This window comes from Chiloscyllium plagiosum, unplaced genomic scaffold (genome assembly GCF_037043375.1).
Source record: "Chiloscyllium plagiosum isolate Xiang-an unplaced genomic scaffold, Cpla_swu_hap1 HiC_scaffold_26, whole genome shotgun sequence".
NCBI lineage: Eukaryota > Metazoa > Chordata > Chondrichthyes > Orectolobiformes > Hemiscylliidae > Chiloscyllium > Chiloscyllium plagiosum.
The window spans coordinates 208,629-222,988 of record NW_028270164.1 but is presented as its reverse complement, the minus strand read 5'-3'; the positions used below and the strand labels follow the sequence as shown (position 1 = coordinate 222,988).

Genomic DNA, 14,360 nt, shown 5'->3' with positions numbered 1-14,360 from the left:
AAGAGAAATACAGTAATTAAATTATTTATTTTTAGGATAAAACTAAATAATAAAGTGTTCTACAATTGTACAAGTAATTAGAGGTGTTCAATTTTGAATTGGGCCCAAATAACAGGTGAGAGAGAAAGTTTACAGGTTACAATTGAAAATGGTAAAATTAAACAATTATTTTGATTCTTTATTTATCAGGGAGATACATCAGGTGGACATGAGATTGGAAAATGAGATTAGGAATGATATGTATGTAGTCAAAGTATGACTAAGAAAAAGCAATGTTTTACTATCATACAAAGTTAATGGTGAGTTTAAAAAGGTTTCACGAGACAAGTAACAGAAAAATCAATTATATTTAGGGAGATGGCACGTGTCTAGAGAACAGTAGATCAGTCGAGCTAAACTATCAATCAATCAGTGGTAAGGAATCTGTACTAAAGGACAAAATACTAGATAATAAAAATAATCACTACCAATATTCAGCATCAACTTCAAAAGTGGAAGTTTCACTTGACCGGTCTCATTGAACTCTTCGAGACAGTAACAGAAATATAGAAAGGGTAATGCAGGAAGTATATTATATCTAAATTAGATAAAAGAATGACTTCGCTAAAATACCATATGAACTACAAATCAATAAGGCTAAAGGCTGTAGAATCACAGGCCCAGCAGCAGAATAGATAGCAAGCTGGCAGCAAGATACAAAGGAGTGTAAAGTCGTCAGATAATTAAGATCATTTGCAGATTAGAAAGCGGGGCCCACAAAAAGCAGTGTGGGGACAACAGCTATTAATAATTTATATTAACAATTTGAGTTTTGAAATTTCCAAAGTGGCAAATATTACAAAATCACGGGGCGGGGGGGGGGGGGGTGTCGATATTAAGAAATACTGCAGTACATTATAAACAGCATCAGAAAACTTACAGAATGAAAGTAAAAATTGGAAATGATTTTCAAGAAAGTACTGTGCAAGTTTTTACATTTTAGTAAGAGTAAAAGAGTGGGCGGCACGGTTGCACAGTGGTTAGCACTGCTGCCTCACAGCGCCAGAGACCAGGGTTCAATACCCGCCTCAGGCGACTGACTGTGTGGAGTTTGCACATTCTCTCCGTGTCTGCGTGGGTTTCCTCCGGGTGCTCCGGTTTCCTCCCACAGTCCAAAAGATGTGCAGGTCAGGTGAATTGGCCATGCTAAATTGCCCGTAGTGTTAGCTAAGGGGTAAATGTAGGGGTATGGGTGGGTTGCGCTTCGGCGGGGCAGTGTGGACTTGTTGGGCCGAAGGGCCTGTTTCCACACTGTAAGTAATCTAATCTAATCTAAAACAAGGAGGCCATACATTCCTTGGAAAATAATAATCTAAACCAGTTAAAGGAGTGAAGGGATGTAGGAATACGTAGTAAAGTAGGCCAATAGGAGAATATAAAAGCTAATTAAGAACTAGGCTTTATTTTCAGATAAATAAAAGACAACAACTGAGTTGAACAGTACAAATGCATTGAAGGGGAAGCTAGATACAATTCAAGTTAATTAAGGAAGAATGGGAGGAGGCTCCAGTGATACATAAGTGCTAGAAAGCTTGTTAAACTCACCACCAGTCATTTCTCTCTAATGAGAGAACAGCTCTATGATTCACTGAGATTTTGGTGACTTTGTCTTGTTATCTCGATTGGCCAATTGCTGTCTTATATTTTTCTGTATAATTCTGTGTAAAAAGATACTGGCTCACCATGTATTGAGGCAGACTGGGTAGTATACCCTGGTATAGAATTTCGGCAGGTGTCAGGTCAAACTCTTCATCTCCCTGAAAACAAGAAAAAGAATCTTAAAAAGTTTTCTAGTTCCTTCTTGAATTTCAGTCAGATATCTGATGTGGATCATACCATTTATAATCTCCACTAGTCAAGCATTTTCAATAGAATGCAAGTCACACTGTACAGTACATTACACACAGACAGTCTGAAGGTAATCAGGGTTTCAACTAAATTGACGCAGGGGTAGGATCCACAACAGCACGGAGGCAAATGAGAGGCTGGAAGAAGATACAGTAACCAGAAATAGTAAGTTGAAGAGACATATCAGGCTGGAACATGTCAGGGTGCAAGGAATGCCCATTGGATTAAGTTACATCTATTTTAATGCAAGAGAGCTGACAAGACAGATGAACTCGGGGTGTGGCTAGGAGATTATAGCCATTGCAGAAACATGGCTAAAGGGAGATACCGGACTGGCAGCTTGATATGCCAGGGTACAGGTGCTTTAGGCAGATCAAAAGTGGTGGAAAGAGGGGAGGGAGAGTTGCATTGTTGATTAAGAACATAGAACAGTACAGCACAGAACAGGCCCATCAGCCCACGATGTTGTGCCGACCATTGATCCTCATGTAAGGTAAACCTCATGTACGAACCCTCAAATTTCTGTGACCATATGCATGTCCAGCAGTCTCTTAAATATCCCCAATGACCTCGCTTCCACAACTGCTGCTGGCAATGCATTCCATGCTCCCACAACTCTCTGCGTAAAGAACCCACCTCTGACATCCCCTCTATACTTTCCGACAAACAGCTTAAAACTATGACCTCTCGTGTTAACAATTTCTGCCCTGAGAAAAAGTTTCTGGCCATCAACTCTCATGGCTATGCCTCTCATTATCTTGTACACCTCAATTAGGTTCCCTCTCTTCCTTCTTTTTTCCAATGAAAAAAGTCCGAGCTCAGTCAACCTCTCTTCGTAAGATAAGCCCTCCATTCCAGGCAGCATCCTGGTAAACCTCCTCTGAACCCTCTCCAAAGCATCCACATCTTTCCTATAATAGGGCAACCAGAACTGGACACAGTATTCTAAGTGCGGTCTAACCAAAGTTTTATAGAGCTGCAACAAGATCTCACGGCTCTTAAACTCGATCCCCCTGTTAATGAAAGCCAAAACACCATATGCTTTCTTAACAACCCTGTCCACTTGGGTGGCCATTTTAAGGGATCTATGTACCTGCACACCACGATCCCTCTGTTCCTCCACACTGCAAAAATCCTATCCTTAATCCTGTACTCAACTTTCAAGTTCGACCTTCCAAAATGCATCACTTCGCATTTATCTAGGTTGAACTCCATCTGCCACCTCTCAGCCCATCTCTGCATCCTGTCAATGTCAAGCTGCAGCCTACAATGGTCCTCTATACTGTCAACGACACCTCCAAGGCGATTAAGGCGAGTATTGCAGAGGTAATCAGAGATGAAATAACTTAAGGATCATCCAGTGAGGCCAGACCAGAAGACATAGGAGCATAAATTAGGCCATTCAGCCCATCAAGTCTGCTACACCATTCAATCATGGTTGATAAATTTCTCAACCCCATTTTCCTACTTTCTGCACATTAACCTTGATTCCCTTGGCAATCAAGAACCTAACTATCTCTGTCTTAAATATACTGAATGACCTGGCCTCCACAACCTTCTGTGGCAGTGAATTCCATGGATTCACCACTCTTTCATTGCAGATGTTTCTCCTTATCTCCATTCTAAAAAATCTTCCTTTTCCTTAAAGGCTATGCCTCAGGTCTAAACTCTCCTATCAATGGAAACATCTTCCCAACATCCACTCCGTCCAAACCATTCAGTATTCTATATGTTGCAATTAGATCCCCCCCTCATCCTTCTAAACTCCATCGAGTATAGTCCCAGAGTCCTGAAATGTTCCTCATATGTTAAGCTTTTCATTGCTGGGACCACTCTCATGAACCTCCTCTGAACATGCTCCAGGCCAGTACATCTTTCCTGAGATATGGGGCACAAAACTACACACAATACTCCAAATATGATCTGACTAGAGCCTTATAGAGCCTATAAGTACATCCTTGCTCTTAGATTCAACTCATCTCCAATTAAAATTGCCTTCCTAACTACTGACTCAACCTGCAAGTTTATCTTGAGGGAATCATGAACGAGAACTTCGAAGTTCTCTTTGCATTTCAGGCTTCTGAATTTTCTTCCCATTAAGAAAAATAGTCCGTGCTTCTATTCTTCTTAGCAAAGTGCTTGGCCTCACACTTTCCCATGTCGTATTCCATCTGCCACTTCTTTGCCCACTCTCCTAACCTGTCTAAATCCTTCTGCAGCCTCCCCACCTACTCAATACTACCTGTCTTTCCACCTATCTTTGTATTGTCTGCAAACTTAGCCAGAATGCCCTCAGTTCCTTCATCTAGATCGTTAATGCATAAAGTGAAAAGCTGTGCTCTCAACGCTGACTCTTGCCGAATACCATGAATCACCGGCTGCCATCCTGAGAAAAACCCTTTTATCCTCACTCTCTGCTTTCTACCAGGCAACCAATCTATCCACGCTAGTACCTTACCTCTAACACCATGGGCCCTTATCTTACTCAGCAGCCTCCTGTGTAGCACCTTGTGAAAAGCTTTCTTGAAGTCCAGGTAGATAACATCCATTGGTTCTCCTTGGTCTAACCTGCTCATTACTTCCTCAAAGTATTCTAGCAGATTTGTCAGGCGTGACCTCCCCTTGATGAAACCATACTGACTTTGCCCTATTTTATCATACACTTCCAAGTATTCAGAAATCTCATCCTTCACAACAGAATCCAAACTCTTACCCATGAGCAAGCTTAGGCTAATTGGTCGGTAATGTTCCATCTTTTGCCTTATTCCCTTTTTAAACAAGGGTGTCACGCTAGTGCTTTCCAGTCCTCTGGGATCCTCTCTGACTCTAGTGATTCCTGAAAGATCACCACGAATGTCTCCAGCATCTCTTCAGCTATCTCCCTTAGAATTCTGGGGTGTAGTCCATCTGGTCCAGGTGATTTATCCACCTTCAGGCCATTCAGTTTTTCTAGTACCTTCTTCTTGGTGGTCACCATACTCAGCTCTGACCCCCGACTCTCAAATTTTTAGGATATTACTCATATCTTCCACTGTTAAGATTGATGCAAAGTAATTATTCAGTTCTTCAGCCATTTCCTTGTTCCCCACTACTATCTCTCCAGCGGTCCAATGTCCACTTTTGCCTGTTATATATCGAAACAAACTCTTACAGTCTTCCTTTATATTACTGGCTAGCTTACCCTCATATTTAATCTTCTCCCTCCTCATTGCTCTTTTTGTTGCCCTCTGTTGGTCGTTATAAGCTTTCCAATCCTCTGGTTGCCCATTGCCCTTTGCCATATTACATGATTTCCCTGCTATCCCTGACTTCCCTAGTCAGCCATGGTTGGCTTGTCCTCCCTGTAACCATTCTTCTTTTCCCTCCAGATGAATTTTTGCTGTAACTCCTGAATTACTCCTACAAACGCCTGCCGTTGCCGCTACGCAGTCGCTCCTGCTAGGTTCCTCTCCCAGTCAATTCTATACAGCTCCTCCCTCATGCCTCTGTAGTTGCCATTATTCAGCTGAAATATCATTACCTCTATTCTATCTTTTTCCTCTCAAATTACAGAGTAAATTCAATCATATTATGATCACAGTCTGAAAGGTTCCTTAACCTTAAGCTCCCTTATAGAGTCTGCCTCCTTGCACAACACTAAACACCTGTTCCCTCATGGGCTCCTCCATAAGCTGCTCCAAAAAATCATTTTGTAGACATTCCACAAATTCCTTTTCTTGCAATCCACTCCCAACCTGATTTTCCCAGTCCATCTGCATATTGAAATCCCCCATCATCACTGTAACTTTGCCTTTCCTACATATCTTTTCTATCTCCTGGTGTATCTTGCGTCCCAGCTCCTGACTACTGTTTGTAGGCCTGTGCGTCACTCCACCTACGCTTGTTTTTTACCTTTGCAGTTCCTCAATTCTACCCTGACAGATTCAACACCATCTGACCATACTTTGTTTTTTACTATTGATTTTATTTCATTTCTTACTTACAAGGCAACCCACTCCCTCCGTCCACTTGCCTATATTTTCAAAAGGATGTATATCATACATTACAGCGCAATACAGGCCCTTGATGTTGTGCTGACCTCTGCAACCAATTTGAAGCCCATCTAACCTACACTATTCCATTTTTTTCCATACGTTTATCCAATGACCGGGCGCTGGTAGGTGGGACTGGATTGGGTTGGGATATCTGGTCGGCATGGACAGGTTGGACTGAAGGGTTTGTTTCCATGCTGTACATCTCTATGACTCTAATTTAAGGGGTGGAGCTAAGCAATAAGAAGGGGATGGTGACATTATTGGGGATGGACTATAGACCCTCAAATAGTCACTAGGCATTAGAGGTACAAACGTAAAGGGAGATTGGGGAGACTTGCAGGAGCAATAGGGTTGTCAGAGTAGGGGATTTTAATTTTCCTAATATAGACTGGGCCTGCCATAGCATTACAGGTTTAGATGGGGTGGACTTTGTTAAGTGTGGTCAGGAAAGCTTTCTTAAACAGTATACAGAGGGTCCTGCTCGGGAAGGGCCAAACCTCGACCTACTTTTGGGAAACAGGGCAGGACAAGTGACTGAGATGACAGTGGGGGAGCACTTGAGATGACAGTGGGACCAGTGACCACAGTTCTATTAACTTTAAAATAGTTATGAAGAGGGACTAAACCGGTCCACAGGTTCAAGTTCTAAATTGGGTAAGGCAAATTTGATGGAATTTGGCAGGAGCTTGCAGGGGTTGATTGCAGTAGTTTGTTTGCAGGTAAAAGGACCTCCAGCAAGTGGGGGGCCTTAAAAAGTGAGATAGCTAAAGTTCAAGGTCTATTAGTTCCTGTGACGATGAAGGGTAAGGTTGACAGGAATAGAGAACCTTGGATGACAATAAATATTGAGGCTATGACAGGAAAAGAGGAGTCATGGCTCAGGTACAGGCAACTGGAATAAAGAAAATCCTTGGAAGTATACAGGGGATACAGGAGTTTACTGAAGAAGGAAATCAGGAGGGCAAAAAGAAGGCATGAGATAGCCTTGACTAAGAAGCTTAGGGTGAATTCAAAGAGGTTCTTCAAGTATATTAAAGAAAAAGAATAACTAGAGACAGAATAGGACCCCTCAAGGACCAAAGTGGACATGTATGTGTAGAACCACAGGAGATGGGTGAGGTCCTTAATGAATATTTCTCCCCGATGTGTACTGTGGAGAAAGATATGAAGACTTGGGAAAGTTAGTGGTGATATCTTGGGGACAGTCCATATCACTGTAGAGATGGTGTTGGACATATTAGAATATATGAAGGTGGATAGATCTCCTGGTCCTGATCCAATATATCCAAGAACCGTGCAAGAGGCTAAAGAAGAAATTGCAGTATCTCTGACTGATATACTTGAATCATCATTGCCCCAGGTGAGGTCCTAGAAGACTGGCAGGTAGCAAATATTGTGTTATTGTTCAAGCGGAGCTGCAAAGAAAAGCCTGGGGGCTATAGATCACTAAGCCTATCATCTGTGGTGGGTATGTTACTTGAAAAGACTCTGAGATAAGATTTACATGCATTTGGAAAGAATAAGAAAGTGAGGACAGCAGATGGTGGAGATCACAGTCGTAAGTGTGGTGCTGGAAAAGTACAGCAGGTCAGGGGACATCCGAGGAGCAGGAGAATCGATGTTTCGGACATTAGCCCTTCATCAGAAAAATTTTTTCCTGATGAAGGGCTTATGCCTGAAACGTTGATTCTCTTGCTATGCAGATGCTGCCTGACCTGATGTGCTTTTTCATCACCACACTCTCAAGACATTTGGAAAGGCAAGGTTTGATTAGAAGTAGTCAGCATAGCTTTGGGAGTGGGAGATCATGCCTCTCAAAATTGTTAGAGTTCTTTAATGAAGTGACCAGGAAGACTGGTGAGGGCAGGACGGTAGACGTAGTCTGTATGGATTTCAGTAAAGCCTTTAATAAGGTTCCACATGGAAGACAGCTCCGTTAGAGGAAGGTTAGATCACAAGGAATCCAGGGGAAACTGGCAAATTGGATACACAATTGGCTTCATGGCAGGAAGCAGAGGGTAACAGTAGAATGGAGATCTGTGACTAGCGGAGTGCCTCAGGGGTCGGTGCTGCGCTCATTACTGTTTGTTATCTATATTAATGATTTGGATGAGAACATACAAGGCATGATTAGTAAGTTTGCAGATGACACTAAAATAGGAGGTATTGTGAACAGTGAGGAAGGTTATCAGATATTGCAGCAGGACTTTGAACAGCTGGGGAAGTGAGCTGAGAAATGGCAAATGGAGTTGAATATAGATAACCATGAGGTCACATGTTTTGGAAAGTTAACTCAAGATACAAGTCTCATGGTGAATAGTAGGATCTTAAGGAGTGTAGTGGAACATAGGGACCTTGGAGTTCAGCTGCATGGTTCGCTGAAAGTGGAGTCACAGGTAGACACGGCAGAGAGGGAGCATTTTGGCACACTGGCCTTTGTCAGTCAGGGCATTGAGTATAGAAGTTGGGAAGTTATGTAGCAGTTGTACAGGACAGTGGTGAGGCCATGCTTGGAGTAGTGTTCAGTTTTGGTCACCTTGCTATAGGAAGTTAGTAAACGGGAACGAGTTCTGAAGATATTTATAAAGATGTTGCCAGGACTCAAGAGTCTGAGTTAGAGGGAGAAGTTGGACAAGCTAGGGCTTTTTTCTTTACACCTTAGGATACTGAGAGGGGATCTTATAGAGGTGTATAAAATCATGAGATGCACGAATAGGGTGAATGCACTCAATCGGTTTCCCAGGGTCGGGAAATCGAGGATGAGAGGGCATCAGTTTAAGGTTAGAGGGGAAAGAATAAAAGGGAACCTGAGAGGCAACTTTTTTTTACACAGAGCATGGTACACATATGGAATGAGCTGCCAGTGAAAGTGGTTCAGGCTGGTACATTAACAACTTTTAAAGACATTTGGGCAAATACATGGATAGGAAAGGTTTAGAAGGATAAAGGTCAAGTGCATGGAAATGGGGTTAGCATGGATGGACACTTGGGTCGGCATGGATCAGTTTGGGTGAAAGGGCCTGTCTCCATGCTGTAGGACTCTGTGACTCTATGACCATCCATCACTGCTTGGGCTCATAGAATCATAGAGACATATAGCAAGCAAGAGGCCTTTCAGCCCATCAAGTCTATACTGCCAAAGTTACATTAAGCCCACACGAGGCCCACTCTCCAGCACTAGACCCATCGCCTCAAATATTATGACATTTCAAGTGCTCACCCAAGTTCTTTTTAAAGATTGAGATTACTGCCACACTATCCTCTCAATAAGAGTATTCCAGAACCCTATCACTTTCTGGATGAAAAACCTTTTCTTCAAATCCCTGCTAAACCATCTGCCTTTCGGCCCAACAAATCCACACCGACTCTCCGAAGAACAACAACCCAGATGTATTCCCCTTCATTTACCCCTGACTAATGCACCCAACACTATGGGCAATTTAGCATGGCCAATTCCCCAATCCTGCACATTTTTGGATTGTGGGAGGAAACCGGAGCACCCGGAGGAAACCCATGCAGACACGGGGAGAATGTGCAAAATCCACACAGACAGACAGTCGCCCGAGGTGGGAATTGAATCCGGGTCCCTGGCGCTGTGAGGCAGCAGTGCTAATCACTGAGCCATTATGCCGCCCCATAAAACGGCTGATAAAGCCAAATTCCATTTGCCTTCTTAATTACCCTATTAACCTGCTTTGTTACATTCAGGCATTTGTGGACAAGCACCTCAAGATCCCTCTGTTCCTTGTGCATCACCTCACATTCATCAAGGTTAAATACCAACTGCCACTAATCTGTCCATCAGACCAATTCATTTATCTTCTCTTGTAAACTTCTATCTTCCTCCTCACTGTCAACCATTCAGCCAAACTGCCATCCGCAAACTTATCATTCTTACTATCATTAGAATTTAGCTAAAGAGGAAATATTTATCTCTCACTATCTTAGCAAATGTATCTTAACATGCTGTAAAGATAGGCCAACATATCCATTCACACTGTATTCCACTTTCAGTGTGGATGTTGGAAAGATATTCCCATTGTAGGAGAGACTAGAACCTGAGGGCACAGCTTTACAATAAAGGGAAGACCTTTTTGAATGGAGATAAGAAGAAACTTCTTCAGCTAGAGTGGAGAATCTATGGAATTCACTACCACAGAAAACTATGGAGGCCAGGTCATTGAGTTCATTTAAGACTGAGATAGAACATAGAAAAGTACAGCACAGCACAGTACGAGCCCTTCAGCACTTGATGTTGTGCTAGCATTTTATCCTACTCTAAGATCAGACTACCTACATAAGGCCATAAGACATAGGAGTGGAAGTAAGGCCATTCGGCCCATCGAGTCCACTCCGCCATTCAATCATAGCTGATGGGCATTTCAACTCCACTTACCCACATTCTCCCCGTAGACCTTAATTCCTTGTGACATCAAGAATTTATCAATTTCTGCCTTGAAAACATTTAGCATCCCAGCCTCCACTGCACTCTGCGGCAATGAATTCCACAGGCCCACCACTCTCTGGCTGAAGAAATGTCTTCGCATTTCTGTTCTGAATTTACCCCCTCTAATTCTAAGGCTCTGTCCACAGGTCCTAGTCTCCTCGCCTAATGAAAACAATTTCCTAGCGTCCACCCTCTCCAAGCCATGTACTCTTCATTGTACTAACATCCATTTGCCTATCAAGAATCGCTTAAATGTCCCTAGTGTATCTGACTCTACTGCCACTGGCAGTGCATTCACGCACCCCACCACTCTGTGGATAGAACCCACCTCTGGCATCACCCCTAAACCTTCCTCCAATCATCTTAAAATTATGCCCCTTTGTGATAGACATTTCCATCATGGGAAAAGGTCTCTGGCTATCCACTCTATCTATGCCTCTCATCACCTTGTACACATCTATCAAGTCACCTCTCATCCTTCTTCACTCCCGTGGGAAAAGCCCTAACTTCCTCAACCATTCTTCATAAGACATGCCCTCCAGTCCAGGCAGCATCCTGGTAAATCTCCTCTGCACCCTCTCTAAAGCTTCCACATCTCCCCTGTAAGGAGGCGACCAGAACTGAACACCAAATTCCAAGTATGGTCTAATCAGGACTCTTTTGGAGCTGCGGCATAACCTCGCGGCTCTTAAACTTAATTCCTTTGCTAATGTAAGCCAACAAAACTATCAACCTGGATGGCAACTTTGAGGGATCTATGGACATGAACCCCAAAATCCACACTGCCAGAATCTTGCCTTTAACCCTGTATTCTGCAAGCAAATTCAACCTTCCAAAGTGAATGACTACACACAATTCCAGGTTAAACTTCATCTGCCACTTATCAGCCCTTTTTGCATCCTGTCAATGTCCCATTGCAAACTAAAACAGCCCTCCACACCATCGATAATTCCACCAACCTTTTGTGATATTAAAAATACTGATACATTCTGGATTGTCAAGGGGAGCAGGAGGGAAAATGGGGATGAGAAACTTACCAGCTATGATTGAATGGTAGAGCAGACGCGGTGGGCTGAATGGCCTAACTTCTGCTCCTATATTTCATGGTCTTATGAAAATAAAGATCAATGCTCCATTCACTATCTTGATTGCACTTTTGTGTTTTATGCTAACTATAAGGGATGAATGTTCCTAGAGACCTAGATCCTTGCTCTTTCATACTATTTAATTTCTTAACACAAGATTACGCTTGTATGCCTTCAGAGTATCCAAAGAGGATTGCCCCGTATCTTTCATTTTAAATGAATTTTCCTGCTCCAACCTGCTTGAGGTTTAGAGTCCCACAGCACAGAGACAGGCCCTTTGGCCCAAACTGATTCATGCCGACCAAAACGCCCATCCACATTAACTCCATTTCTCTGCGGTTGGCACTTTACCTTCTAAACCTTTCCTATCCATGTATTCATTAAATGCCTTTTAAATGTGGCTATATTCCCAGCCTCAACCACTTCTGCTGGCAGCTAATTCTACCCTCTGTGTAATAAAATTACCCCTCAGGATCCCTTTTATTCTTTCCCCTTCAATCTTAAACTGATGCCCTCTAGTGCTCGAGTCTCTAACCCTGGGAACAGACAGTGCACTCACCTATCCATGTCTCTAATTATGATCCACATTTCTATAAGATTCCCTCCCTCAGTCTCCTACACTCTGAAGAAAAAAGTCCTAGCTTATTCAACTTCTCCCTATAACTCAGTCCCTCGAGTCCTGGCAACATCCTTCTAAATTTCTTCATTCTTTCCAGTTTAATAACAGTTTTATATTAATAGAAGCAGGAGTGGGCCATTTGACCCGTCAAGCCTCTTCTGCCATTAAGATCATGAGTGATCTACCCATCATCTCAGCTCCTCCTACCTACATTATACCCATAACCCTTAATTACCCTACCATGCAAAAACCTATCCACCTGTGTCTTGAATATACTTAATGAAGCTGCCTCTACTACTTCCTTGGGCAAACAATTCTATAAATACTACTCCGAGAAAAGCAGTTCCTCCTCATCTCTGTCTGAAACCTATTCCCCCAATCTTCAGGCCACATCCCCTAATCCTAGGCTCACCCACCAGCGGAAACGACTTGCCTGCCTCTATCTTATTATCCCTTTCTTAATTTTATATGTTTCTATAAAATCCCCTTTCATTCTTCTAAATTGTAGCGAGTACAGTCCCAGGTGGCTCAATCTCTCCTCCTAGGATAACTCCCTCATCTCCAGAATTAACCCGGTGAACCTTCTCTGTCCTGCCTCCAAAGCCAGTTTCTCCTTCTTCCAGTAAGGAGACCAGAACTGCGCACAATATTCCAGGTGCGGCCTCACCAACAGCTTCTACAATTGCAGCAGAATTTTCCAGCTCTTAAATTCAGTCCCTCCAGCAATGAAAGCCAATATTCCTGCAGCATCTGCAAATCAACTTTTGGCGATTCATGTACGAGCACTCCTAAGTCCCTCTTCACAACAGCATGTTGCAATATTTCACCATTTAAATAATACCGACGTACTATTTTTACTTCCAAAGTGGATAACCTCACATTTACCAACATTGTACTCCATCTGCCAGAACCTTGCCCGCTCACTTAACCTATCTAAATCTCTCTGCTGACCCTCCACATCATCTGTATAGTTTGCCTTTCCATTCAATTTAGTGTCATCAGCAAAATTGGATATATTACATCGCACTCTGCTCACACTGATCTCCAACCAGAGAAACACCAAGTTATTCCTACTCTCCGCTTTCTACTGGTTAACAAGTCCTCTATCCATGCTGGTACATTCCTTGCAACTCCATGCATTCTTATCTTATAGATGAATCTTCTATGCGGCACCTTATCGACTGCCTTCAGGAAATCCAAGTATATAACATCCACCTATTCCCCTCCATCCACCGTGTTTGTTACATATTCAAAGAACTCCAGTACGCTTGTCAAACAACCTTCTCTTGCTGAATCCATGTTGCGTCTGCCTGATTGAAGCCTTTCCATACAAATCTTACCACTTCTTCTTTAATGACTGCCTCCAGCATTTTCCTGACCACAGATGTTAAGCTAACTGGCCTATAGTTACCTGTCTTTTGCCTACACCCTTTTTTAAACAGCGACATGACATTCGCTATCTTCCAATCCACCAGGACCTGACCGGAGTCCAGTGAATTTTGGTAAATTAACACTAACACATCTAGCATAACTTCTATCATTTCTGTTAGCAACCTGGGATGCATTCCATCAGGACCAGGAAGCCCATCTCCCTTTAGACCTCCCGAGTTTGCTGAACATTTATTCCTTTAGCGATAACAATTAAATTGAAGTCTTCACCTCCCATTGTATCCTTAACATCGTTCTTTGGCATGTTAGACACACTTTTCACTGTGAAGACTGACAGAAAGTAATTATTCAAGTCCTCGGCTGTTTCAGCATTACCCAATATTATTTTCCCTTTCTCATCCTGCAAGGGACTTACGCCCAATTCAGCCACCCTTTTCCGTTTTATATATTTATAAAACCTTCTCCTACCAGGTTTTATATTCTGTGCTAGTTTGCATTCATAATCTGTCTTTCCTTTCTTTATTGCTTGATTCATGGTTCTTTGTTGCTTTTTAAGGTTTTTACAATCTTCCTGTCTCCCACTACTCTTGGCTACTTTGTAGGTCTGAGCTTTTAATTGGATGCCTTCCTTTATTTCCTTAGTTATCCAAGGCTGGCTCTTCCTACCCTTGTTTTTGAGCAGAATATACTTTCCTTGAGCACTATGAAAAGTCTCTTTGAAAGTCCCCCACTGTTCCATCATATACCTTGTCTAACTTAGCCAACTCCTTCCTCTTCTTATTATAGTCTCCCTTGTTTAAGCATAACACTCTGGTTTTAGATGATACTATTTCACCCTCCATTTGTATCCAAAATTTGATCATACTGTGATCACTCTTTCAAAGAGGATCCTTAACTAT

General features: G+C 42.5%; 1 protein-coding gene across 1 annotated transcript in view; it reads right to left on the bottom strand.

The window, feature by feature from the left end:
• The window catches only part of strip1 (striatin interacting protein 1), a 215,805-nt gene that overhangs the window by 65,401 nt on the left and 136,044 nt on the right, over positions 1-14,360 (bottom strand). Inside the window, exon 14 of the mRNA XM_087973399.1 lies at positions 1,722-1,796. Within this exon, the coding sequence (XP_087829525.1) occupies positions 1,722-1,796 (75 nt within the window). The remainder of the gene's footprint in view (positions 1-1,721; positions 1,797-14,360) is intronic.